General features: G+C 41.9%; 1 protein-coding gene across 2 annotated transcripts in view; it reads left to right on the top strand.

Moving 5' to 3' along the window:
• The window catches only part of GLDC (glycine decarboxylase), an 82,825-nt gene extending 69,390 nt beyond the window's left edge, over positions 1-13,435 (top strand). For both annotated transcript variants that reach the window (XM_054583126.1, XM_054583125.1), the window contains 4 exons: positions 6,458-6,553; positions 10,765-10,937; positions 12,203-12,283; positions 12,842-13,435. In XM_054583126.1, coding sequence (XP_054439101.1) covers positions 6,458-6,553; positions 10,765-10,937; positions 12,203-12,283; positions 12,842-12,985 — 494 coding nt within the window. In that variant the 3' untranslated portion in view covers positions 12,986-13,435. The remainder of the gene's footprint in view (positions 1-6,457; positions 6,554-10,764; positions 10,938-12,202; positions 12,284-12,841) is intronic.
• Positions 13,436-21,553: the final 8,118 nt, after the last annotated feature.

The following is a 21,553-nucleotide window of genomic DNA, read 5'->3' as shown; positions in this document are numbered from 1 at the left end:
AACTGTATTTGACAACTTCACTGAGAGAGAATTCATATAACACACAAACCCCCCGCGTAAAATGCACAGTTCAGTGATTTTTAGTAGGAGCCAGGGTTGTGTGATGAGCGGTTCACTTCTCCAAAGCAGCACTGAGTGTGACCTGGCCTGTGAGGGGGCGGGCGGCTCCCGGGCGAGGAAAGTGAGCTGGTGTTTCTCGGGTGCCCCCCACGTGCTTAGCATTTAAGTGACTGCTTTCAGCAGAGATGGTCCCAGTCCAAAGGGATTTGCACAAAAAAGACAGATAAAATTTCCATTTGTTTAGACATTTTACCCCAGGATTAAATAATGAATCCTGTTTTTCATCCCAAGCAGAAGATTGGTGATCACAGACCTTATTACCCAACCCCAAAGTTCATGAAACTAAAAATTGTCTCATGTTTGACCTGGTAAACACACTCACACAATTTGAGTCTTTGTATTTTAGAGCCTAGAAAAGAATTATCACTGTACCTCCCAAGGGCCCAAAATGGAAATGTTTTGAAACACATTGTATTCCAAAATGTCTAAAGGCAATATTCTAAGTCCATTATTCATCTTAATTCTATTTACTAGCTCTAAGTAAGACTTAAGAATTACCGATAACTATGAGGCAATAATTTTAATGAACTCCAGGCCTGTCTTTATGAACCAGTTCTTGGAGAGATATAAAAATATGAGCTAAACAGTTGAGGCTTATGGTTTTGCAAAGCAAAGAAGCGACAGGCAAGAATTGGGATGAGGAGCAGCAGTCGTATTTATTCTGCTAAGCTGTGGAAAGAAAGGAATTACCTCAGGTAAAATGATACCTTTTCAAAGGATGAGCTTAAAAAATTTTGCCCTGGCTGGGTAGCCCAGGTGGTTACAGCGTCATCCTGATACAACCAAGGTTGTGGGTTTGATCACCGTTAGGTCACATGTAAGAATCAACCAATGAATGCATAAATAAGTAGAACAACAAACTGATGTTTTTCTCTCACCTTTCCTCTCTCTTTGTCTCTAAAATCATTAAATTTAAAAAAAAATGTAAAAATTCACGTGTCTATCTACTCTTGTGGAGGCTAAGCTCACTTTTCGAGCTAATTGGAGTTCCTGTTCATGGGTTAGACAACTTTGTTCATATCCCAGTGTTTTATTTATGTTTTAAATTCTTAAATGCCTATTCTGTTTTGACCTTGGACAAACCTAACTCTGCTTGGAAATTCTTGTCCCTGAAGAGGCTTTCCAGTGACCTTCAGTGGGTGGACATGGGCCTCAGGAGCTGGGCCCTCACATTCCAGGCTAGGAAGAGACCCCTCCTGAGGCCAGGGTCCCTGCCTAACCCACCTCAGTCCCAGGGAAGCAGTCAGGGGTTTTGATTCTGCTAGTTGTAGTCCCTGGGCTGCAACCCAAAAGCTTGACTGAGCATTGATTCCCCACCGAAGCTATATAAAGTAATCAGCTAGTGAGGCCATGTATTTCTAGGCAGTCACTCTGAGGCTTAGGGATAAGTCTGCTCTCAAGGTAGGTTTTGAGAAGTCTTCTTTCTCTGGAGCACATTCTGTAACTTCAGAAGATAATAATAAACTTCTGGGGGGTTGGGAGCGAGGATGTCGCAATCCTAGAACAAAGCCATTTCCATTTTGCTTTTCCATCATCCCACCCCCTCCTCTCCTTGCTCTCTTGACTTGGTGTCTATTCACACTGTTAGTTAGAGTCCTATGGTTGGGCCCAGCGGAAACACCTACTCAGTGAAAATTAATACTTGCGCTGATCAGTTTATACAATTTCTACTTCAGATTGCCTTGACTCACCATATGCCATAAAAGGTTTGTATATCTTTTCTCCTTAGAAATTGCAAACAAAGATGAACATCTTGGGATTTGGCCTCCAAAGCCACTAAGTTTAAATTTCATCCCTTTCAGGCCTCAGAGAGAGAGAGAGAGAGAGAGAGAGAGAGAGAGAGATGCCGAAATTCCACTACAGTTTCTATTTGAATGCACTAGACTATGGATTTAGAAAATAACATCTGAACCTCATTTTGAAAGTGGAGCTCTTCCCAAACCACCGGCTGTGGTGGGGCCTCTGCAGATGAAGCCTTGGTATTAGCAGCTTTGGGCTGGGTTTGGCTTGATGGGGCCTTTCAGCTATTACTGGATCTCTGAAAGATTCTGCTCTCTGCCCACCTGCAAGAGCAAGTCCGCTCTGCTGTCATGGGTCCCTCCCCACCTCCCCTCCTGCTGCTGAGTGTCCTTCAGAACAGTGAGCTCCATTCGCCTTCTTTCTTAAGTCATTGTCACCATGCTGGGTCGGATGCCAGAAGCCCAAAGAAGGTCAAAGGTTGGGCTCCCAAAATGGAGTAGCATAGTAGGGCATTTAGGATCCTTGGAATTAATAGCTGATGAGGACTGTAATCTCCTGATTTTCCCCCAGGACATTCCAACTGGCACTCTTCCCCCCCCCCCCGAGTTTACCTACCTACAAAGACAACTTTCTACTTTTGAATCACACTCCTCACAATGTGTTTTATTGTTGACACTATTGCAGATACACTCCCATTTCCTTCCCTCCGTCCCCCTCCCCTCAGGCCTCGCCCTCCCCCCGCCTTTGCCACATGGTCTTCTGTGCCCCTGAGCTGATCTTTCCCAGTCCTCCCCCTGCTCCCCCTGCCCTCGAAGACCTGTCAGTCTGTTCCGAGTGTCCCTGCCTCTGGTTTTATTTCATGTGTCAGCTTATTTTGTTCATTAGATTCCTCATATTAGTGAGATCATATGGTATTTGTCTTTCTCTGCCTGGCTTATTTCACTCAGCATAATGTTCTCCAGGTCCATCCATGCTGTTGCAAAGGGTAAATGCACCACTGTGTAAGTGGACACCAGCTATTTCCAGATTGCGGCTATTGTAAATAATGCTGCTGTCAGCATAAGGGTGTATATATTCTTTCTGATTGGTGTTTTGGGATTCTTAGGATATATTTTTAGAAGTGGGATTGCTGGGTCAAAATGCTCCATTTTTAGTTTTTTTGAGGAAACTCCATACTGTTTTCCACAGTGGCTGCACCAATTGGCATTCCCACCAACAGTGTATTAGGGTTCCCTTTTCTCCACATCCTCGCCAGCACTTGCTGTTTGTTAATTTATTGATAGTAGACATTCTGGCAGGTGTGTGGTGATATGTCGTTGTGATTATAATTTGCATCTCTCTGATGATTAGTAACGCTGAGCATATTTTACCTGTCTGTTGGCCATCTGTGTGTCCGCTTTGGGGAAGTGTCTATTCAGGTCCTTTGTCCATTATTTAATTGGGTTGTTTGCCTTCCTGGTATTGAGTTGTAGAAGTTCAGATGTGTCATTGGTGAATATGTCCTCCCATACAGTGTGTTCCATTTTCATTTTGTTGATGGTTTGTTTTGCTACGTAGATTTTTAATTTGATGTTGTCCCATTAGTTTATTCCTTTGTTTCCCTAGCCCTAGGAGATATATTGGCTATGTAACACTCTTAACAATTTATTTTAAGTCTATTTTATTGATTATGCTATTACAGTTGTCCCATTTTATTCTTCCCTTTATTCCCCTCAGCCTTGCATCCCACTTCAACATTCCCCCCCACTTAGTTCATGTCCATGGGTCGTACATGTAAGTTCTTAGGCTTCTCCATTTCCTATACTGTTCTGAGCTTCTCCATCTATTTTGTTCCTACCAATTATGCTCCTTATTCCCTGTACCTTTTTCCCATTCTCTCCCCACTCCCTCCCTGCTGATAACCCTCCATGTGATCTCCATTTCTGTGATTCTTTTCCTGTTCTAGTTAGTTTGCTTTTGTTTTTGTTTTTAGATTCAGTTGTTGATAATTGTGAGTTTGTTGTCATTTTACTGTTCATAGTTTCTGATCTTCATCTTTTTCTTAGCTAAGTCCCTTTAACATTTCATATAATAACTGCTTGGTGATGATGAACTCCTTTAATTTGACCTTATCTGGGGAGCACTTTATCTGCCCTTCGATTCTAAATAATAGCTTCGCTGGATAGAGTCATCTTGGGTGTAGATTCTTGCATTTTCTGACTTTGAATACTTCTTGCCAGCTCTTTCTTGTCTGTAAGGTTTCTTTTGAGAAATCGGCTGGTAGTCTTATGGGAACTCCTTTGTAGGTAACTGTTTCCTTCTCTCTTGCTGCTTTTAAGATTCTCTCCTTATCTTTAATCTTGGGTATCTTAATCTGGGGTGTGTGCACCCTTGGGTCCAACTTCTTTGGGACTCTCTGAGCTTCCTGGATCTCCTGGAAGTCTATTTCCTTGGCCAGACTGGGGAAGTTCTCCTTCATTATTTTTCAAATAAGTTTTCAATTTCTTGCTCTTTTTCTTTCTCCTTCTGGCACCCCTGATTTGGATGTTGGATTGTTTAAAGATGTTCCAGAGGTTCCTAAGCCCCTCCTCGTGTTTTTGAATTCTTGTTTCTTCATTCTATTCTGGTCGAATGTTTATTTCTTCCTTTTGTTCCAAATCATTGATTTGAATCGTGGGTTTCCTTCCCTTCACTGTTGGTTCCCTGTATATTTTTCTTTATTTCACTTTTTGTAGGCTTCACCTTTTCCTCTATTTTGCATCCATACTCAACCATTTCTGTGAGCATCCTGATTACATATTTTGAACTCTGTGTCTAATGGGTTGGCTATCTCTTTGTCACTTAGTTCTTTTTTTGGAGTCTCGGTGCACCTGTTCCGTTGTAAGGGGCGGAGCCTCAGGTATTCTACAGGGTGGGGCAATGCACATTGCTGTGTTGGGGCACTGTACGTGGGAGAGGAGTCAGAAAGGGAATAATGCCACTTGCTTGGCTCCCAGCCAGCTTTCAGTCACTTCCCTCACTACTCACAAGTAAATTGGGCCCTTTTAGTGCTGATTTCCAAGTGGGTGGGTTTGTGTATATTCCTAGGACCTTGTGGGTCTCTCCAAAGGACTCTCCTGTGAGGCTGGTAGTTTCTCCCACTGCTGCAACCCCCACAGATTTCTACAGCCAGAGGTTTTTAGAGGCTTTATGTCCTGCACTGGAACCCTGGGTTGTGCTGTCTGTCTCATTCCCCAGTTGTTCCTTCTGGTTATCCACAGCCACATGTGGGACTGCCGGGTCCACCAGCTGCTGTCTTGCCTGCCTGGCCCTCCAGCCGCTGCCTTGCTGTGAATTCCCTCTAACGCAGCTGTTTGTCTCTGCCCATTCTAACGGTCTGGATGAATGTTTCTTCTGTAACTCCTTGGTTGTCAGACTTCCATACAGTTCAATTTTCTAGAAATTCTCGTTGGTTTTTGTTTTTAATTTGTTGTTGTCCTTTTTTGGTTGTGTGAGGAAGCAAAGCATGTCTACCTATGCCTCCGTCTTGGCCGGAAGTCCACCCCTCACAAATTTAATCATCATTGTTAGAAAGTGTGTTTTAAAAACATGCAGTGACATGATAGTCAAAGTCTCAGGATCTCAAACTTTTATATTCAAACAAAACCAATCCATTCATGTGTATTCACTGCATAAAAAGCAGAGCAGTTCACAGACTATCTTCAGGGGCTGCTAAAGACTGGAGCTATTCTTCTCAGGCTTGAGGAGTCCTCTGCTCCAAGAACCTGTAAGCAGATTCATTGTTTGCTGAAAGTAGGGAAAGCAGCATAAGAAAGAGTACATTATTATCTCATGGGTAGAGACTTTCCTCAAAGGAAATTCATCAGTTGTGTGGGCCATGGAATTTGGGAAGCTCCCAGGAATGTTGTTCTTTTATGAAAATGCTGACTTCCTTGGTGATTTATTTTGGACAATGGATCATTGGTCAGTAGCTCACACTTTGGAGATGGCGGCCTGGGCATAGAGAGGCAATCAGTTTACAGGGATTTCTGGCCTCGACAACTTCTTGGCACTTTATTGTGTGCTCCTTGACAGCCCCTATTTCTAATTCTCAGTCTGGAACCAAAAATTCAAAAGCCTCTTTGAAGAATCACATAAAATTCTGTATCTTATGGAGATACGTTTAGTATATTTATATATACACAGAAGAAACAGGTTTTTGATGTTAAGGGCAAAGTTGGTGAAAAAAGGGTACCAATGGATCTTTAGCTTTAGAAACATTTTGTATAGAAGGATCAGGCCTGTGATGACTATTGCAAGTAGATTTTAGTGCCTCAGAGTTAGAAATAATCTCACCCCCAGAAATCTCTGTTGAATGTTCTAGCGGTGCCTTGGCACCAAAGTCCCACCTCCCATTAACTTCTTGGCTCCTGGGTGTGTTATGCACTGAGGATTGGATACAATGGCCTGACATGTTAGAAATTGTCATCTGTAATAAGATCATAGGAAGTCTTTTGTTTCCAACTATAAACTTAAAATGCATTTTAATATGCATTAAAAAGCTGATTTATTTGCTCATTTGTTTGGGTAAAACAACAAGCTGATGCTAATCTTGAGATGAAACAATTTTCCCAAACAGGTTATGTGGCTCATGAATTTATTTTGGATATAAGACCCTTCAAAAAGTCTGCAAATATTGAGGCTGTGGATGTGGCCAAGAGACTTCAGGATTATGGTGAGTGGTCTCATGAGAGCAACCCCTTGTAGGGAGAGGAACTTGGGCTTTGACCTTCTGCCCATGTTGGATGTGGACCACCTCCTGGAGGCACAAACCAAATGTGCAGTTGCCATAGGCTAAATGGGGAGCCCAGGGTTCTACGCAACTTTCAGAGTGATAGAGAAAAAACTCTCCCGTATGACTGCATTTGTACTGACCATTGAAAGATACTAAATCACACATCTTGACTCCATGCAGCCAAGAAAAGAAGTCTGTATATTTAACAAAATTAAAATCCCAAAGAAACCTTGGCTTGTATGGCTCAGAGTATTGAGTGCCAACCTGCAAACCAAAGGGTTGCTGGTTCAATTCCCAGGCACAGGCCTGGGTTACAGGCCAGGTCCCCAGTTGGGGGTGTGTGAAAGGCAGGCACACATTGATGTTTCTCTCCCTCTCTTTCTCCCTCCCTTCTCTTCTCTCTAAAAATAAATAAATAAAATCTTTTTAAAAAATCCCAAAGAAAATAATTGTTGCTCTCCACCTGGTAAACAAAGAGGTCCATGAGGAGGTTAAGTTGGTGTAATGGGAAAAAAGATGGAGCAAGTAACCTGTATAAGTGTTAGAGATGAATGGCCTTTTATATTCATATATATATATTTTTTTAAGTCCTCACTGAAGATATGCTTATTGATTTTTAGAGAGAGAGAAGGGAGAGAGAGACATCAATGTGAGAAACAGCTATTGGTTGCCCCCTGTACATGCTCTGACCGGGGATGGAACCCGCACCTTTTCTGGTGTGCGGGGACAATGCTCCAACCAACTGAGCCATGCAGCCAGGGCTAGATTCATATTTATAACCATTGCAGTCATGACACAGCTGTTTCAGCTGCCTCTAGAGATGAAGGAATAGGCACATGTTTTCACAGTGATGATACAGTTTTATTTGAAGGATTGTAAGAGACATGGGCCCTTTGTATGTTACTGGATATTCATTCAGCACAGCCCTTATTAAAATACATTTTCTTAGTCATATTATTAATAATATCAAAGACCATTCAGTTCTCAAAAACGCTGTTGTAGAGAACCTTGCCTTTCAATGGATGTGGAGTCCTGTTTCAATTTTAATGATGATTTGAGTGACTTCTTTAAATAAAGTGAGAACATTAATAATTTAGTAGGTTTACTACTGCATCATAATGGGGGTCCCATGTGTGTGACTCACTCTCTTTTGAATGAATGATCTTATTATGCAAAGTTACATTGATAATAAATGGGAAGCTAGAGAGTGGCTTCATTAATGAAATGAGCAGTTACCTTATCAAAGCGTCCCCTTGATTGTCCCTGTAACGTGGCTCAGTTCTGACATCACACCTGATGGCAGCAGCATGTGGAGGGGGAGTGAAGGGGCCGTCAGGGAGTTGGTGATTGAAGTTCCCACTCAGACCCTCCAGGTCCTTTTCTATTCAACCTTGATGTTATTTTGATATTTGGTGGAGTGATTGCCACACTTGCCCTAAGTCCAGAATTGTCCAGGAGCCTGGCACAGAGTAGGCACTCAGAATATATGTGTTTAATGAGTGAGAGAATGAACGAATGAATGAATGACGTAGTAAAAAAACAACGATGAAAATGACGACGCACATTCTGGATCTTAGTCATACCTACTGAATCAGAATTTCCAGGGGGGCTCTGGCAAGTAGCTATCCATCCATCCATCCATCCATCCATCCATCCATCCATCCATCCATCCATCCATCTTATTTTTGACCCATTTCAAAGCATGTTGCTGTCATAAGTATACTTCTCCTTTAAATACTTCAGTGTGCATATCATTAACTACAATTCAATCTCTGGTTCACATATTTTTGTAATAAAATTTACAAAGAGTGAAATGCACAAATCTTAAGCATACCATTTAATGAATTTTGACAAGTGCATAACACTATCACCCAAACCAGAAAGGGATTTGATTTTTTTTAAAACAAATAGTTGGTATCATGAAGTCTGACCTCAATCAACGTGAGCAAATTCAGCCCAACATATCCTGCTGTAGTGGTTTCCATATGTGGAACCATCTGAATTGTATTGGAAACACAAATTCCTGGATCTTGACCCTCATTCAGTCCATCCAAAGTAGGGCTCAGAAATCTGGGTTTAAAACTCTCTGGGTAGCCTTGCCTGGTGTGGCTCAGTGGATTGAGTTGAAATGTCCTGACGTGCCAGGGTAACTGGTTCAATCCTCAGTCAGGGCACATATAAAAAAGAATCCCCTGGAAATTCTTTTTTTTATGGACTTTTTTTTTTTTAGAGAAAGGGGAGAGAGGAAGAAACATCAATTTGTTGTTCCACTTATTTATGCATTCATTGGTTAAAGGCCTAGTAATCTGTATATTTAACAAGCACTTCATGGATGAGTCTTAACAGAGAAGCATGGGGTTCACTGTCTTAGGGCCACAGTTTTCAAACAATTAATGATTGGAATCACCTGGAGAGTCTTTTTTTTAATTATTTATTTTTAGAGAGAGAAGGAAAGAGAGGGAGAAAGAGAAACATTCATATGTGAAAAGACATCAATCAATCAGTTGCCTCTCTCACGCCCCCAGCTGGAGACCTGGTCTGCAACCCAGGCGTGTGCCCTCATCGGGAATTGCACCAGTGACCTTTCAGTTTGCAGGCTGGCACTCAGTGCACTGAGCCACACCAGCCAGGGCTGCCTGGAGAGTTTCTAAACCCAGATTTCTGAGCCCTACTTTGGATGGACTGAATGAGGGTCAAGATCCAGGAATTTGTGTTTCCAACACAATTCAGATGGTTCCATATATGGAAACCACTACAGCAGGATATGTTGGGCTGAATTTGCTCACATGGATTGAGGTCAGACTTCATGATACCAACTATTTGTTTTAAAAAAATCAAATCCCTTTCTGGTTTGGGTGATAGTGTTATGCATTTGTCAAAATTCATTAAATGGTATGCTTAAGATTTGTGCATTTCACTCTTTGTAAATTTTATTACAAAAATATGTGAACCAGAGATTGAATTGTAGTTAATGATATGCACACTGAAGTATTTAAAGGAGAAGTATACTTATGACAGCAACATGCTTTGAAAAGGATCAAAAATAAGATGGATGGATGGATGGATGGATGGATGAATAGATATGTGCTAAAGGAAACATTGCTGTTGTAGGTAGAATCTAGGTGGAAGGTATTTGGGTGTTCACTCCTTCTAACTTATCAGAGTATTTGAAAATTTTTGTAATAAAATGTCGAGGAGACAATTTTTAGCTTAAGTACCCACATAATGATGCACCAGAATTGGAAACTATTGCTCTCTAGAACAAACATAACTGACAGGTATATTAACCTCGGAGCTGTTCTTCGTCTTTTAAAAATTTGCAGAAAAAGTATAAAATAAGGCAAAAGTTGTCTTTGGCTTTTGTCCAGGAAATCTCTCTTGACCACGTTTCTTGTGCATCTGCCTTACATGTGAAAACTTAAGAAAATGTAGAAACACCCTCAGCCTGTGTTCAGTGCAGGGGCAAAAGCACCCCATGCAGTGCCCAAATCCTGGGGACAGTGACACTCACTCCAGGCTGCTACTGCCTGTTACCTCATTATCCAACTTTTGATAGGCTTTAATGTTGTAATTTCTCTTAATTGCAAGTAATAATACATGAGCATTATAGAATGATTCTAAAACACAAAGAAATAAAAATTCCTGTCTCATTTTCTGGCGATAACCTGTTAAAATTTTACTATTCTTCTTTAGTATTTATTTTTTAGTATTTTAATACTTATTCTTTGGTGTTCTTTAGAATTTATTCTTCAAGGTGTGTTCTCATAATATACATATACATAAATATACATATATAAATACTTAGTCATTTTCTTAAATAAAATGGGATAATATCATTATATGGCTTGTTTTTTTCTCTTAATATTTTTGAATGTTTGCCCAATTTAACAAATATATATTTATATACTTTGGATGGTTGCATATTTATTGTGTGGATAACCTGTAAAATTTGCTTAACTGATCTTCTACTGTTGGATGTTAAACAATTTCCTAAGTTTTCTTTCATAAAGAGTACTGAAATGAATACCCAGATACACATATAAACAAGTGTATCCAATAATTTCCTTGGAATAACTTACAAGATAGGGGAAGCCTCTTCCAAACTGGGGAGGTCATAATTAGTGACACATGTTGCCTGGTCTCCCTTGCAGGATTTCATGCCCCTACGATGTCCTGGCCGGTGGCAGGAACTCTCATGATTGAGCCCACTGAGTCGGAAGACAAGGCAGAGCTGGACAGGTTCTGTGACGCCATGATCAGCATTCGGCAGGAAATCGCTGACATTGAGGAGGGCCGCATCGACCCTAGGGTCAACCCGCTTAAGGTGTGTAGGCGCTGGTGCTTCATTCCAAACGTCCCACAGAGGGGAAGAGTGTTTGGGTCAGTGTGTCAGCAACCCCTGAACTCTCTCATGAGAAGATGATATTCTTACCTAGAATTAAGGTCATTCTTCTGAGAAGAAGATTCATTTATTACTTGGAAGTTACCCAGGTATAATGTAGATATTTTCTATATCTTAAATTTGTTTATGTAATTGTTTGGGGGTTGTGAGAACTACACACCACAGGCACCCAACTGGTTGCTAAAGAGGGAGCAGGGGCTGAAGGGCTCTTTTTAGTTGAGGAAGTCTTCTGTGTCTTTGTTCGATGCATTCTAGTGATACTATTTACCTCACAAACTTGGGATAAAGATAAGTTCTTATATTAGAGTTACTGCTTAGAACAACTAGGTTGGAACTTGGCCTGAACATTTTACAACTTTTATAGCTTATGTTGGAGAAAAATGTGTTAGGCATTACCTGCCTCTTTCCAAAATATGTTCATTTTATATCTGGTCAAAGCCCTAAGTTTCTCATTAAGTCCAGATATTATTAAGGTGGGGTATCATGAATTGAGAGTACTGTGAAAGCTGTGATTGTGTTGTTGTGGCTCCGAGCCAACAACACATCTGAGATGCTCAGAGCAGCTCAGGCAAGTTCTGGGAAGCTGGCAGTAGAAGGCAGGCACCTTAGTGTGAGTTTGACAGGGTTATGAAGGGTTATAGTACGATCATTTGTACTCTTAACTTTTCTCTGGATACTGCTGATTCTTTCAGGATTTAGGCTGTTTTTAAAAATGGCATAGGCATCTAAAGAACATAATACCAAGTTAAAAAAGCAAGTAGAGAATAATACTCTTAGGATGACATAAGGTTTAAAAATGTACCGAACTACACTGTGTGTTGTTTATTAATATGTGCAGTAGTAGTATACAAACATGATAAGAATGGTGAACACCGAACTCAAGATAGAGGTTATCACTGGGGAGGAGGGCAAATACAGACAGTTTCCACTCCCCCGAATGTTTTTTATTTTAAAAGCCTAAGCAGATTTGACAAAGTATTGATTTATGTTTGGGCAGTAGATGTGCTTATTACCATAACTTTCTGATACTTGAAATATTTCACAATAAAAAATTTCCTACCAAGATTTCCTTCCCCCCAAATTGAAACAAAACAGCCCTCTCTGTCCACGGGCTTTCATCAGAAGCTCCTGAGCGAGGAGAAGGCAGTGTTCTGCTCTGATCCCTCTCCCACCCATGTCTGTCTCAGATGTCTCCACACTCCCTGACCTGCGTCACATCCTCGCACTGGGATCGGCCATATTCTAGAGAGGTGGCAGCATTCCCGATCGTAAGTTCTCCTCTGAAGCTGACTGCTGGCTGGGATAGTGGTCACGTCCATGGGAAGGGCCATCGCCTACTCTGAAGGGCTCCCACTTTTATAGTCTCATATTGACCACATGTGGGACACCTTGAGAAATACGGGTCATGACGAAGGGAGTCCACAGAACACGGGCACTGGCTTTCAGATCTCTGAAGTCAGAGTAGGAGTGTCAGCCAAAGGCCTGGCCGTCTGCAGGGCACACGGTCGGGGAAGACCGCAGGGGACTCCCTGTCAAGTGGACGTTTCCTTCCATCACCCAACAGGGAGAGGGCCCGAAGGCACTTTTCCTTCCTTTTCGGGTTCTTTTATGAAAGAGAAAATGTTGCGCAGTTTGTTCTATGGGGTGGGGACAAGCATCGAAAGTTGGATTAGGGGGGATGGTAGTGAAGCGGTGGCTTAGCTTCTAATTCTTTTTGAGTCCTTGTTGGGCTCGTGGTGTCTTAGGCTGTGAGGCTGTCACTGCAATCTCCTCTCCGGAGAGAAACCTCTGTGTCTCAGAACACGGCCATCTTTTGTTCTTAACAGCCCTTTGTGAAACCAGAGAACAAATTCTGGCCGACCATTGCCCGGATCGACGACATCTATGGAGATCAGCACCTGGTGTGTACCTGCCCACCCATGGAAGTTTATGAGTCTCCGTTTTCTGAACAGAAGAGGGCCTCTTCTTAGTCCTCTCTCCCTGAGTTTGAGTGACTGATTTCATATCTCTCTGGAGCATTTGATAAGCAAGAAATATTTCATCCACCACCCCAGACTCAAGTAGGGGTTTTATATACTGTGTATATTTTTGTAATCCCTGTCAAGGTCAGTGTAAATACAATTAGCATAGTGAGTAGGAGCTCACAGTTGTAAGATTGCTTTGTTTCAGTGCCTCTGCTTGCACTTGTAGCAGTTGATGTTTAAATTGCCTTGATTGGGATCCATTTTTAGTTTTTTGCATAGAAATTTTGGGGCATGTTAGGAACTTTAACTTTCAATGCAGCAAGTTTGCAGACATTGTAGAGGCTATAGTGGAGACTCAGTAGACATATTTTTGTTCCAAATAAGTCCTTATGGACTGTGCCATCTGTGGGAAATCCCAGGGCAAATGTTTACATTTTGTATGCGCTGCAGAAATCTTTTTCTTTAATTTGCCTAATCTGTAATAGCTTTTGAGTGTCTTTCTCTTTTTTTCATGTGTGTGGGGTTTTTTATCTGTAATTATTAGTATTCTAATAAAAGCATTTCAATTTGAAGAATGCCTTCTTGGTTCATTTTTTCAATCTTCCATGTACAGGGTCAGAGGGATTGGAAGGGTAATGAGAATACCTAACCAAATAGCCATTGTTACATTATCAGTTTTATCTTTGGCTGGCTGAAGAGATAGTGTGTATGTCTTGCTTAGCAGTGAATACCACTTTGGCCTTTTTTGTTATAATGTGTTAGGTTGTGGGTAACTGAAACCCGACTACAGAAGTTTAATCAAATAGTTTATTTTTTCTCATCTAACAGTAAGTCCAGAGGTATTAAGCCAACATGTAAGGCTTCTTCAGTCTCTGTTCTGCCTTCCTTTGCATGTAGTCTTCATCCTCATAGTCTTGAGATGGCTGCTGCATACCCAGGCATCACATACCCATTCCAGATAGGAAAAAAGAGGAAAAACAAGAGGCAAAAGACAAATTCCATCCAAGTTGGCTTCTTTTACAATGCTTTCCAAGAGATTCCACCTGGTAACTTCTGCTTGCTTTTAACTGGCCGGGATTGGTTCAAATTGCCACTCCTTGCTGGAAGGGTCATGGGGAGGTCTTTTACCTCGGCATGTTACCGCCCCAAAAGAAATCAGGAGTTTGTTAATCAGAAGAAAGGGGAAGAATGTGTTTCAGGTAGGCAAATAGCTTGTCCGCCACAAATCTTTTTCCTGGGAATAGCAAATGCTTCAGATGTTCTTACCTGATGGTTTTTAAGCACGTGCTCTAGCCCACCCACTTGGTTCCTCAAGTGGCAGCTTCCTCACCTCTTGCACAAGTTATGATAGCGATCTGGACAAAAGGTCTGTGTGCTCTACTGGATGCTCTGCAAGTGGTCCATTTATTCTCACTCTTAAAAAAAGTTTGTAAAACAACTTATTTCAGCCTAACTAAGCAGTGGAGAAGTGATGGGACCCATGGCTTCTTTTTAACATAATTAAATGATTGCTATCCATTGAGTACTTCTCAGGTGTCAGGTATCAAGTGTTTAAACTACACTATTGCAACCTCTTAACATTGCACTATGCCCAGTACGGGCATGCGTGGAGAGATGCTCGAGGTCACACATCTGGTGAGTGAGAGCCACCGCTGGAACCCAGGCCGAACAGTTCCAGTGCGCACCGGTGCCCGCAGGCTATCCCGCTTCCAAGGTCACTGCTCACTGGGAGACTGCCGTTCCTGTGCTGAAAACCAGGCTCACAACAGAAGGTGGCCATCAGGGCATGGAGCGGCCCCTTCTGAGGAAGGACAAGGATGTGAAAACAAAGTGTGGAAGTGAACAGCATTTTTCTAATGTCTGTCAGGCTGCACCATCAGTGGTTGAACAGCAAAGTTATTTCCACAACAGCTCATCCATTGCTTGCCCCCCAAATATATCAGAGGCAAACGCAAGTGATGAAGTGTCCAAGTGAACTGTTTGTCCTTCACTAGGCCACTCGTGCCTTTTACCTGACACTTGTGCGTGCCACTTTCCCACCTTTGGGTCCTTACCTGTGTGACGCCCTCCACCTGGAGCACTCCCTGCCATCCTTGCTGTGCTGGCTCCTGGTTGTTCATCTTTCAGCATCTTCTCCAAAAGGTCTTCTGCACATTTCCATGAAATGAGCTTTATCATTTCCTTTCTTAGCACTCAGGGTTTTTTTTTCCCTATACTCTTAGAGTATAGAGTAATTACAGTTAGTAATTATCCTATTGACCTGAGGTATTTTTTGTCTGCTTCATTAGAGCAAGTTCCTTGAGAGCAGGGACCAGATCTCGACATAGTGAATTGCCAGTGCTGAGCCAGGGTCCTACCTGTAATATGAGCTCAACAAAGAAATAGGCATTGAATCAATAAAGGGATGATCCTTGACCTCACAGAGGGACACTGACACAGAGACCAGTATTTTCAATGCCTTCTGTGAATTCTGTTCAAGCCACGTACAAAATACTGGGCCTTGAAACAGCACCTCTGGACAGACTTTGTGTAGGATGCTCCCCTCCTTTCTTTCTTTTTTTTTTCTTAAAGATTTTATTAATTTACTTTTAGAGAGGTGGGGAAGGGAGGGAGAGAAACATCAATGTAGCTTCTTGTACACCCCCCAGTGAGGACCTGGCCCACAACCCAGGCATGTTCCCTGACCAGGAATCCAACCAGTGACCTTTCTGTTTGTAGCCCAGCACTTACCACACTGAGCCGCACCAGCCAGGGCTCCACTCCTTTTTTATGTTTTTGCAAAGTTTTTATTCACGGCACTCTTTTTGTGTAGTAAAATATACATTACATGTACCACTTTAACCTTTTTAAATTCTACTACAGTTCAGTGGCATCCAGTATCTTCCCAATGTGGTGCAGGATGTGCCCTTGACCCAGATTTGAAGATGAGAGGGCTGAGGTAGATGCGTACACACGACTTGTGACTCAGCCATCCCCTCTGCCTGCCCACTGCCCTGGGACAGGCCACAGGACACAGAGAACCATCCTTGCAGGTGAGTGATAAAGGGCATGGGCCCAGTCTGGAAACCCCATAAAGCTCTAGACACATACAGGGGTGATTTTTTCTAATGACAAGACTGGTGCCTTTCATCCAAATAAAGTATGTAGTTGTCACTGTTGGGTGCAAGAAGTTATCTGGGACAAGTAGTTTGGAAGCTGAGATGTTAGCGCTTTCAGAGGCTCCCAGGGCTTCAGGACAGACATCTTGGCTTAGACATTGCGCAGCTCAGAGATGTTTCCTAGGACAGTGGTTTTTCAAACCTTAGTCTGTCGAGATTGCTGGGAGGATGTGTTAACACAGAACTCTGGGCCTGGGCCCAGAGTTTCCGATTCAGTATGTCTGGGGTGGGGCCAGAGAATTTCCATTTTTAAAAGTTCCAGGTACTGCCTCTTGGCTTTCTTTGTTCACATTTCAAGGAAATTTCCAGAACTGTAAGCCTTTAAGGGATGGTGAGGGTGGGAAAGATGCTGATCTTAGGCAAGCTTGTATTTTTTATGCAAATCTTACTATTTTGAGAGAAAAATCCCTCATTCCTGGCTTGGCTGAAGCTCCTACTACTGGAGGAGACTGTCAGAGCTGGCCCCACTTGCGCTTTGGCCTCAGTCTCTGATCTGCTGAACTCACTCTTGCCAGCACTGTGTCAAGGGTTTTTTGTTGTGTTTTTTTTTTAATGATCAAAATGTCAGCTTTATTACAGATAAAGCGGGAGACTGTGGTTTTCGATCTCTAGCCACAGGGATTGCTCTCCATTTCTACCCTTGATGCCTCACCAGTCTAAGCCTTGAGACACCCACCCAAGGGAAAGGCTGTCTGTAGAGCAGATACTCCAACCCAGACTGGCTGCCCCATGCTGACCCCGGGTGAAGAGGGGAGATAAAAAGGCAGGTTTCCCCCGTGCTGATGCAGTAACATGGATGAATGGATGTCATCCTCAGTCACCTCTGTGGAGAACAGTAAGAGGTGGGGCCAGAGGCAGGAGTGCTACATTAGCTGAGGTCACTCCACAAAGAAAACAGAAACCCAGGAAGCAGGAGTTGGTGCCCAGCCTTCATACCTGTGCCGATTGTGCATCTGGAGCTTTCCCCACATGTCCATGCCTTTCATACACACAACTCCGTGGGGATGGCACTACACCCCTGATATTAGAGTTAGAATCCCGGCTGCCAGGTCACCTGTGCCAAAGTTTGTTTGGAAGTGTAGTTAATTTGGGGCAGGAGGAGGTCTCTGGTGCTTGGAAGTAGCAAGGGTTAGTGGGCACGATTTCCATACAAGGAGTGCTGACAGCTTTTGGTTTAATTGGTTTTATAGGGTAATCTGGGAAATTACCTCTTTCCTCTCTATCACTGTTCCTATGGGAAACGTTTGTACAAATCTGTACAAATGAGATTATTTCATTTTCAACCTACATCAAGTCACAGATCATGGCTCTCATTCTTTTATAACTTTTGAAATGCAAGTGGGGGATTGCCTGTAATTTTTCTGAATTCAGTAGAATTGACAGAGGTTTGAAAAAAACCTAAGTAATTTTTTTTTTAATGGGCCTACAGGACTTTCTGGGTGTCTAGACCTCTCCCGTAAAGGTTCGGGTTTTCAGAATTGATGCAAGAGAAGTTTTAGTGTGCTTTTGATCTGATTGTTGCATTGTGTTTTAACATCACTAGTAAAAATGTACATAGTTCAAGAGTGACATTTTAAATTTTCTACAAAAGCACTTCTGAAGATCATTTGAAAAAAAGCAAAAAGACTTGGTGAGACTCAGAAGATTTAAGTGCTTTAAATAACAGCCACTCTCCCAGAATAAGTTTGGAATCCAATGGCACCAGGAGTGATGCCGATCATCCTAAAAAAATGCAGACTTTCCCCCACCGGTGCTGCCACTGGGAACTTGATCCAAAAGTGTTGCTCATTGCAGCAGGAGCAGCCAAAGTAGAATTAGATGCAAACAGATTCTTTCTTAAAAGACTGGCATAAAGAATGGAAAAAAAAAAAAAAAAGATAACCTGCATTCAACGTATTTTATCCAATATGAAATACACAGGAATATTAAAGTTTCCCAAAATAGAAGAACTAAATGTTTTTATTGGTTAAAAGAAGCTGCTTCAGATGCATTCCAAAAGACAATGAGGGAAATGCTTTCCATGGAAGGAGACAGTTGGATAGGCTGTTAAATAAACTTGGAAATAGCAAAGGAGTGAGAGTAGTGTGTGTTGCGAGCCATGTTGGGAGGGGTGGGGGAGGGGCGTGGAGGGTTAGCGCTATTCCTGTATTTAGTCAAAAAGGGAGCTTTTTGTCAGGGACAGTGTCCGCCATCAGAGAAGTGCTGTCAATCTGAAGTCTAATGCCAGTGAGCAAGAGGCAGTTCTGGGAGGGGAGGCTCAAAGGTGTCACAGTTGCATTTCAGAATGCAGCCCGTGGTTTTTATATGCATGAAAATGAGAAGAGTTTCTAAAAGAACTATGTGCCATACAACAACATTTCAGATATTTTTAAATGAAATTCAGTCATTTCATTTCTCTTCACATTAGTTCTCTTTAAAATAGTGTCCAAACTGAGTTTTTAAAAGACAAAAGGACCTAATGTAAATTAAAACTAACACAGTGAAGCAGAAAAAGTAGCAGAAAGTAACAGTCTTGAGTTGAAATTCTAGGTCTGCTGCTGACTACGCCTCACTTAGGCTGAGTAACTAACTCTCTGAAGCTACTACCTTGTCTAAAATGGAGAAAAATGCCACTTACTTCACAGGTTATGAGAGTAGTAAGTGAAATAATTCATGAAAAATATCGACAACATTCTTTTTGGAGAAACTGAACAGGTGTGGGAAATGCCACCATCCCTGCTCCAAAGACATGGATAAGATGGTAGAACAGCCCTTTTCCCCCCATTAAAAAACCAAACAAACATAGGTTCTCAAGGTAGGAAAGAATGTACAGTAAGGAGCAGAAATGGGGCGTTTTCAGAACTTGGAAAGCCCTGTTCCAGTATGAGAACAGAAAATCAGTATCTATTAAACCCAGGGGCATGAAAGGAAACCAGCTTTCCCTCCGAGGCTGTGGTCACTCACAAGAGGCTTCATTACATGTGAATGCACAAGCCAAATTCATACCAGTTACATCTTGGACTCCCATTCACCAAAAATAACATAACAAATGGTTCAGTTTCAGGAAAACATATATGGCCCTAGTAGAAATAGTCTAAAACATTTTTCCAAAGGAAGCAGTTGTGCCTACACAAAATAAAGTGCTAAACAAAACAGTCTGAGAAGAAAATGCCCCAGAAAATGACCACATAAGTTTACAAAATAGAATGCAATTCAATGTTAGCAACAATAACTGGCAAAATCCTTACCTAAAGAACCAGAAATGAGAAAGATTTAAAGGACTTTGAAAATAAGTGTTCTAAATGCTCAAAGGCATACTAGAAACACTAAGATTAATAAATGAATACAAGAGATTGTGAAATTAGAACAGATAAACTTATAAACAAAATTAGGAAAAATAGTTCTTGAAATAAAATAACTTATTTAGATGTATTGAACTTTAACTAGACTCAAAAAGAAAATTCAATGAATTGGAAGAATGATGTGAGGAAATCACCAAGAACCTAGCACAGAGGTGGTAGGGATGAATGATATAAGAGATGCTAAGGCAAGGACTCATGGACAAAACCAAAGGGGAAGAGCTGAGGGAGGGAAGGGGGGAGGGGGCAAGGGAAAGAGGTGAGATGGGGAGGCAGAGACAAATGTATTTAAAAAGTAAATAAATTTAAAACAAAAAGAAAAAGAGAGATGCTAAGGTATGGAGGTTGGACTGTGAAAACTTCTAGGAGGTTAAGATGGAGATAGAGAATTTGGGAGAGAAGCTATCTTTTTAAAAATAAAAAATTTTTAGAACTGAATCACAGATTTTTAAAGGAGTACAATGAGTTGCAAATAAAGCAAATAGGAATTAATCCACACCTAGAAAAATTTTAGTGAAACTCAGAAGCTAGAAAGAAAACACACATTCTTCAAAGAAATGACTATCTAGTTGACATTCAACTTTTTTTCATGAATAGATGCCAGAACACAATGGAATACCTACAAGATGCTGAATAAAGATAACCAGGGATCTAGAATTCTAAACCCAGTCAATTTATCTAAAAAAGTGTGACAAAGTCATTTTCAGACTTCCAAAGATTGAGAAAATTTACTGTTCCTAGACCTTCATTGAAAGGTCAATGACACAAAAACATCTTAAAGGGTTCAACAAGAAATAGTGAGCCAAAAAAGGGGAGACCAATCTTGTTAGTAAATCAGTAACTCACATTTAAAAAACAACTTGGATCTTTTAAAAAAGGATTTATTTATTTTAGGCCATGGGGAAGGGAGGAAGAGAGAAAGAGAAACATTGATATGTGAGAGAAACATCGATCAGCTGCTTCTTGTATTCCTGACTGGGGACCTGGCCCCCTACCCAGGCACGTGCCCTGATTCAGGAACTGAACCGGTAAGCTTTTGGTCTGCAGGATGACACCCGATCCACTGAGCCACAGCAGTCAGGGCAAAAACAACTTAGGTTTTAAAGAAGTTATAACGACAGACTTTTGGCCAAGATGGAGGTGCAGGTAGACACACTTTGCCTCCTCGCACAACCATAAAAAGGATTACAACTAACCTGAAAACAAAAAGCAACCAGAACCGCCAGAAAATCGAACCGTATGTAAGTCTGACAACCAAGGATTTAAAGAAATACTCATCTAGATGGGTAGGAGGGGCAGAGAGGATGCGGTGTGGTGGTGATGAGGGGGCAGTGGCAGCTAGTGAAACGGGCAGCCACACATACATGTGTGGCAGATAAAAACCAGATGGGACACCTGGGGAGTAGGTAACCCCAGCCCCAGACCACACCACGGAGCCCAGGGTTCCAGCACTGGGAAATAAAGTCTCATAACTTCTGCATGTAAAAAAAGTGGGCATTGCGGTGGCAGAAGAAACTGTTGGTGTCTCAGGAGAGTCCATTTAAAAGATCAGCACAGTCCTAGAACCTGTGCAAAGGCACCCACTCTGGTCCGAAAGGCACCCATTCAGCATCAGAGTAGCAGCTAGAAGGACGCCAGTCACATATGGGCAGTGGGGGAAGTGACTGGAAATGGGACGAGAACCGAGCAAGTGGCATTACTCCCTCTTAACACCTCTCCCACACACAGTGCCACAAAGCAGTGAAGTGTGTTGCTTCACCCTGGTGAATACCTAAGGCTCCACGCCTTACACCATAACAGGAGCACCAAGACAGGGAGTCAAAACAGTTCTGTCTAATACACAGAAACAAACAGCAAGGCTGCCAAATTGAGGAGACAAATAAATATGGCCCAAATGAAAGAACAGATCAAAACTCCAGAAAAAGAACTAAGTGAAAGGGAGATAGGCAACCCTATCAGATGCAGAGTTCAAAATGCTGGTGTTAAGGATGTTCAGACAACTCACTGAGTGCAGCAAATGCACAAGGGAAGAACTGAAGGCTCCACTAAGTGAAATAAAGAAAAATCCACAGGGAACC

Source organism: Pteronotus mesoamericanus, unplaced genomic scaffold, assembly GCF_021234165.1.
Source record: "Pteronotus mesoamericanus isolate MK-2021 breed Mesoamerican mustached bat unplaced genomic scaffold, CSHL_Meso_final contig_73, whole genome shotgun sequence".
NCBI lineage: Eukaryota > Metazoa > Chordata > Mammalia > Chiroptera > Mormoopidae > Pteronotus > Pteronotus mesoamericanus.
Note: the sequence above shows the minus strand (reverse complement) of the source record. Positions and strands in the feature narration are given on the sequence as shown.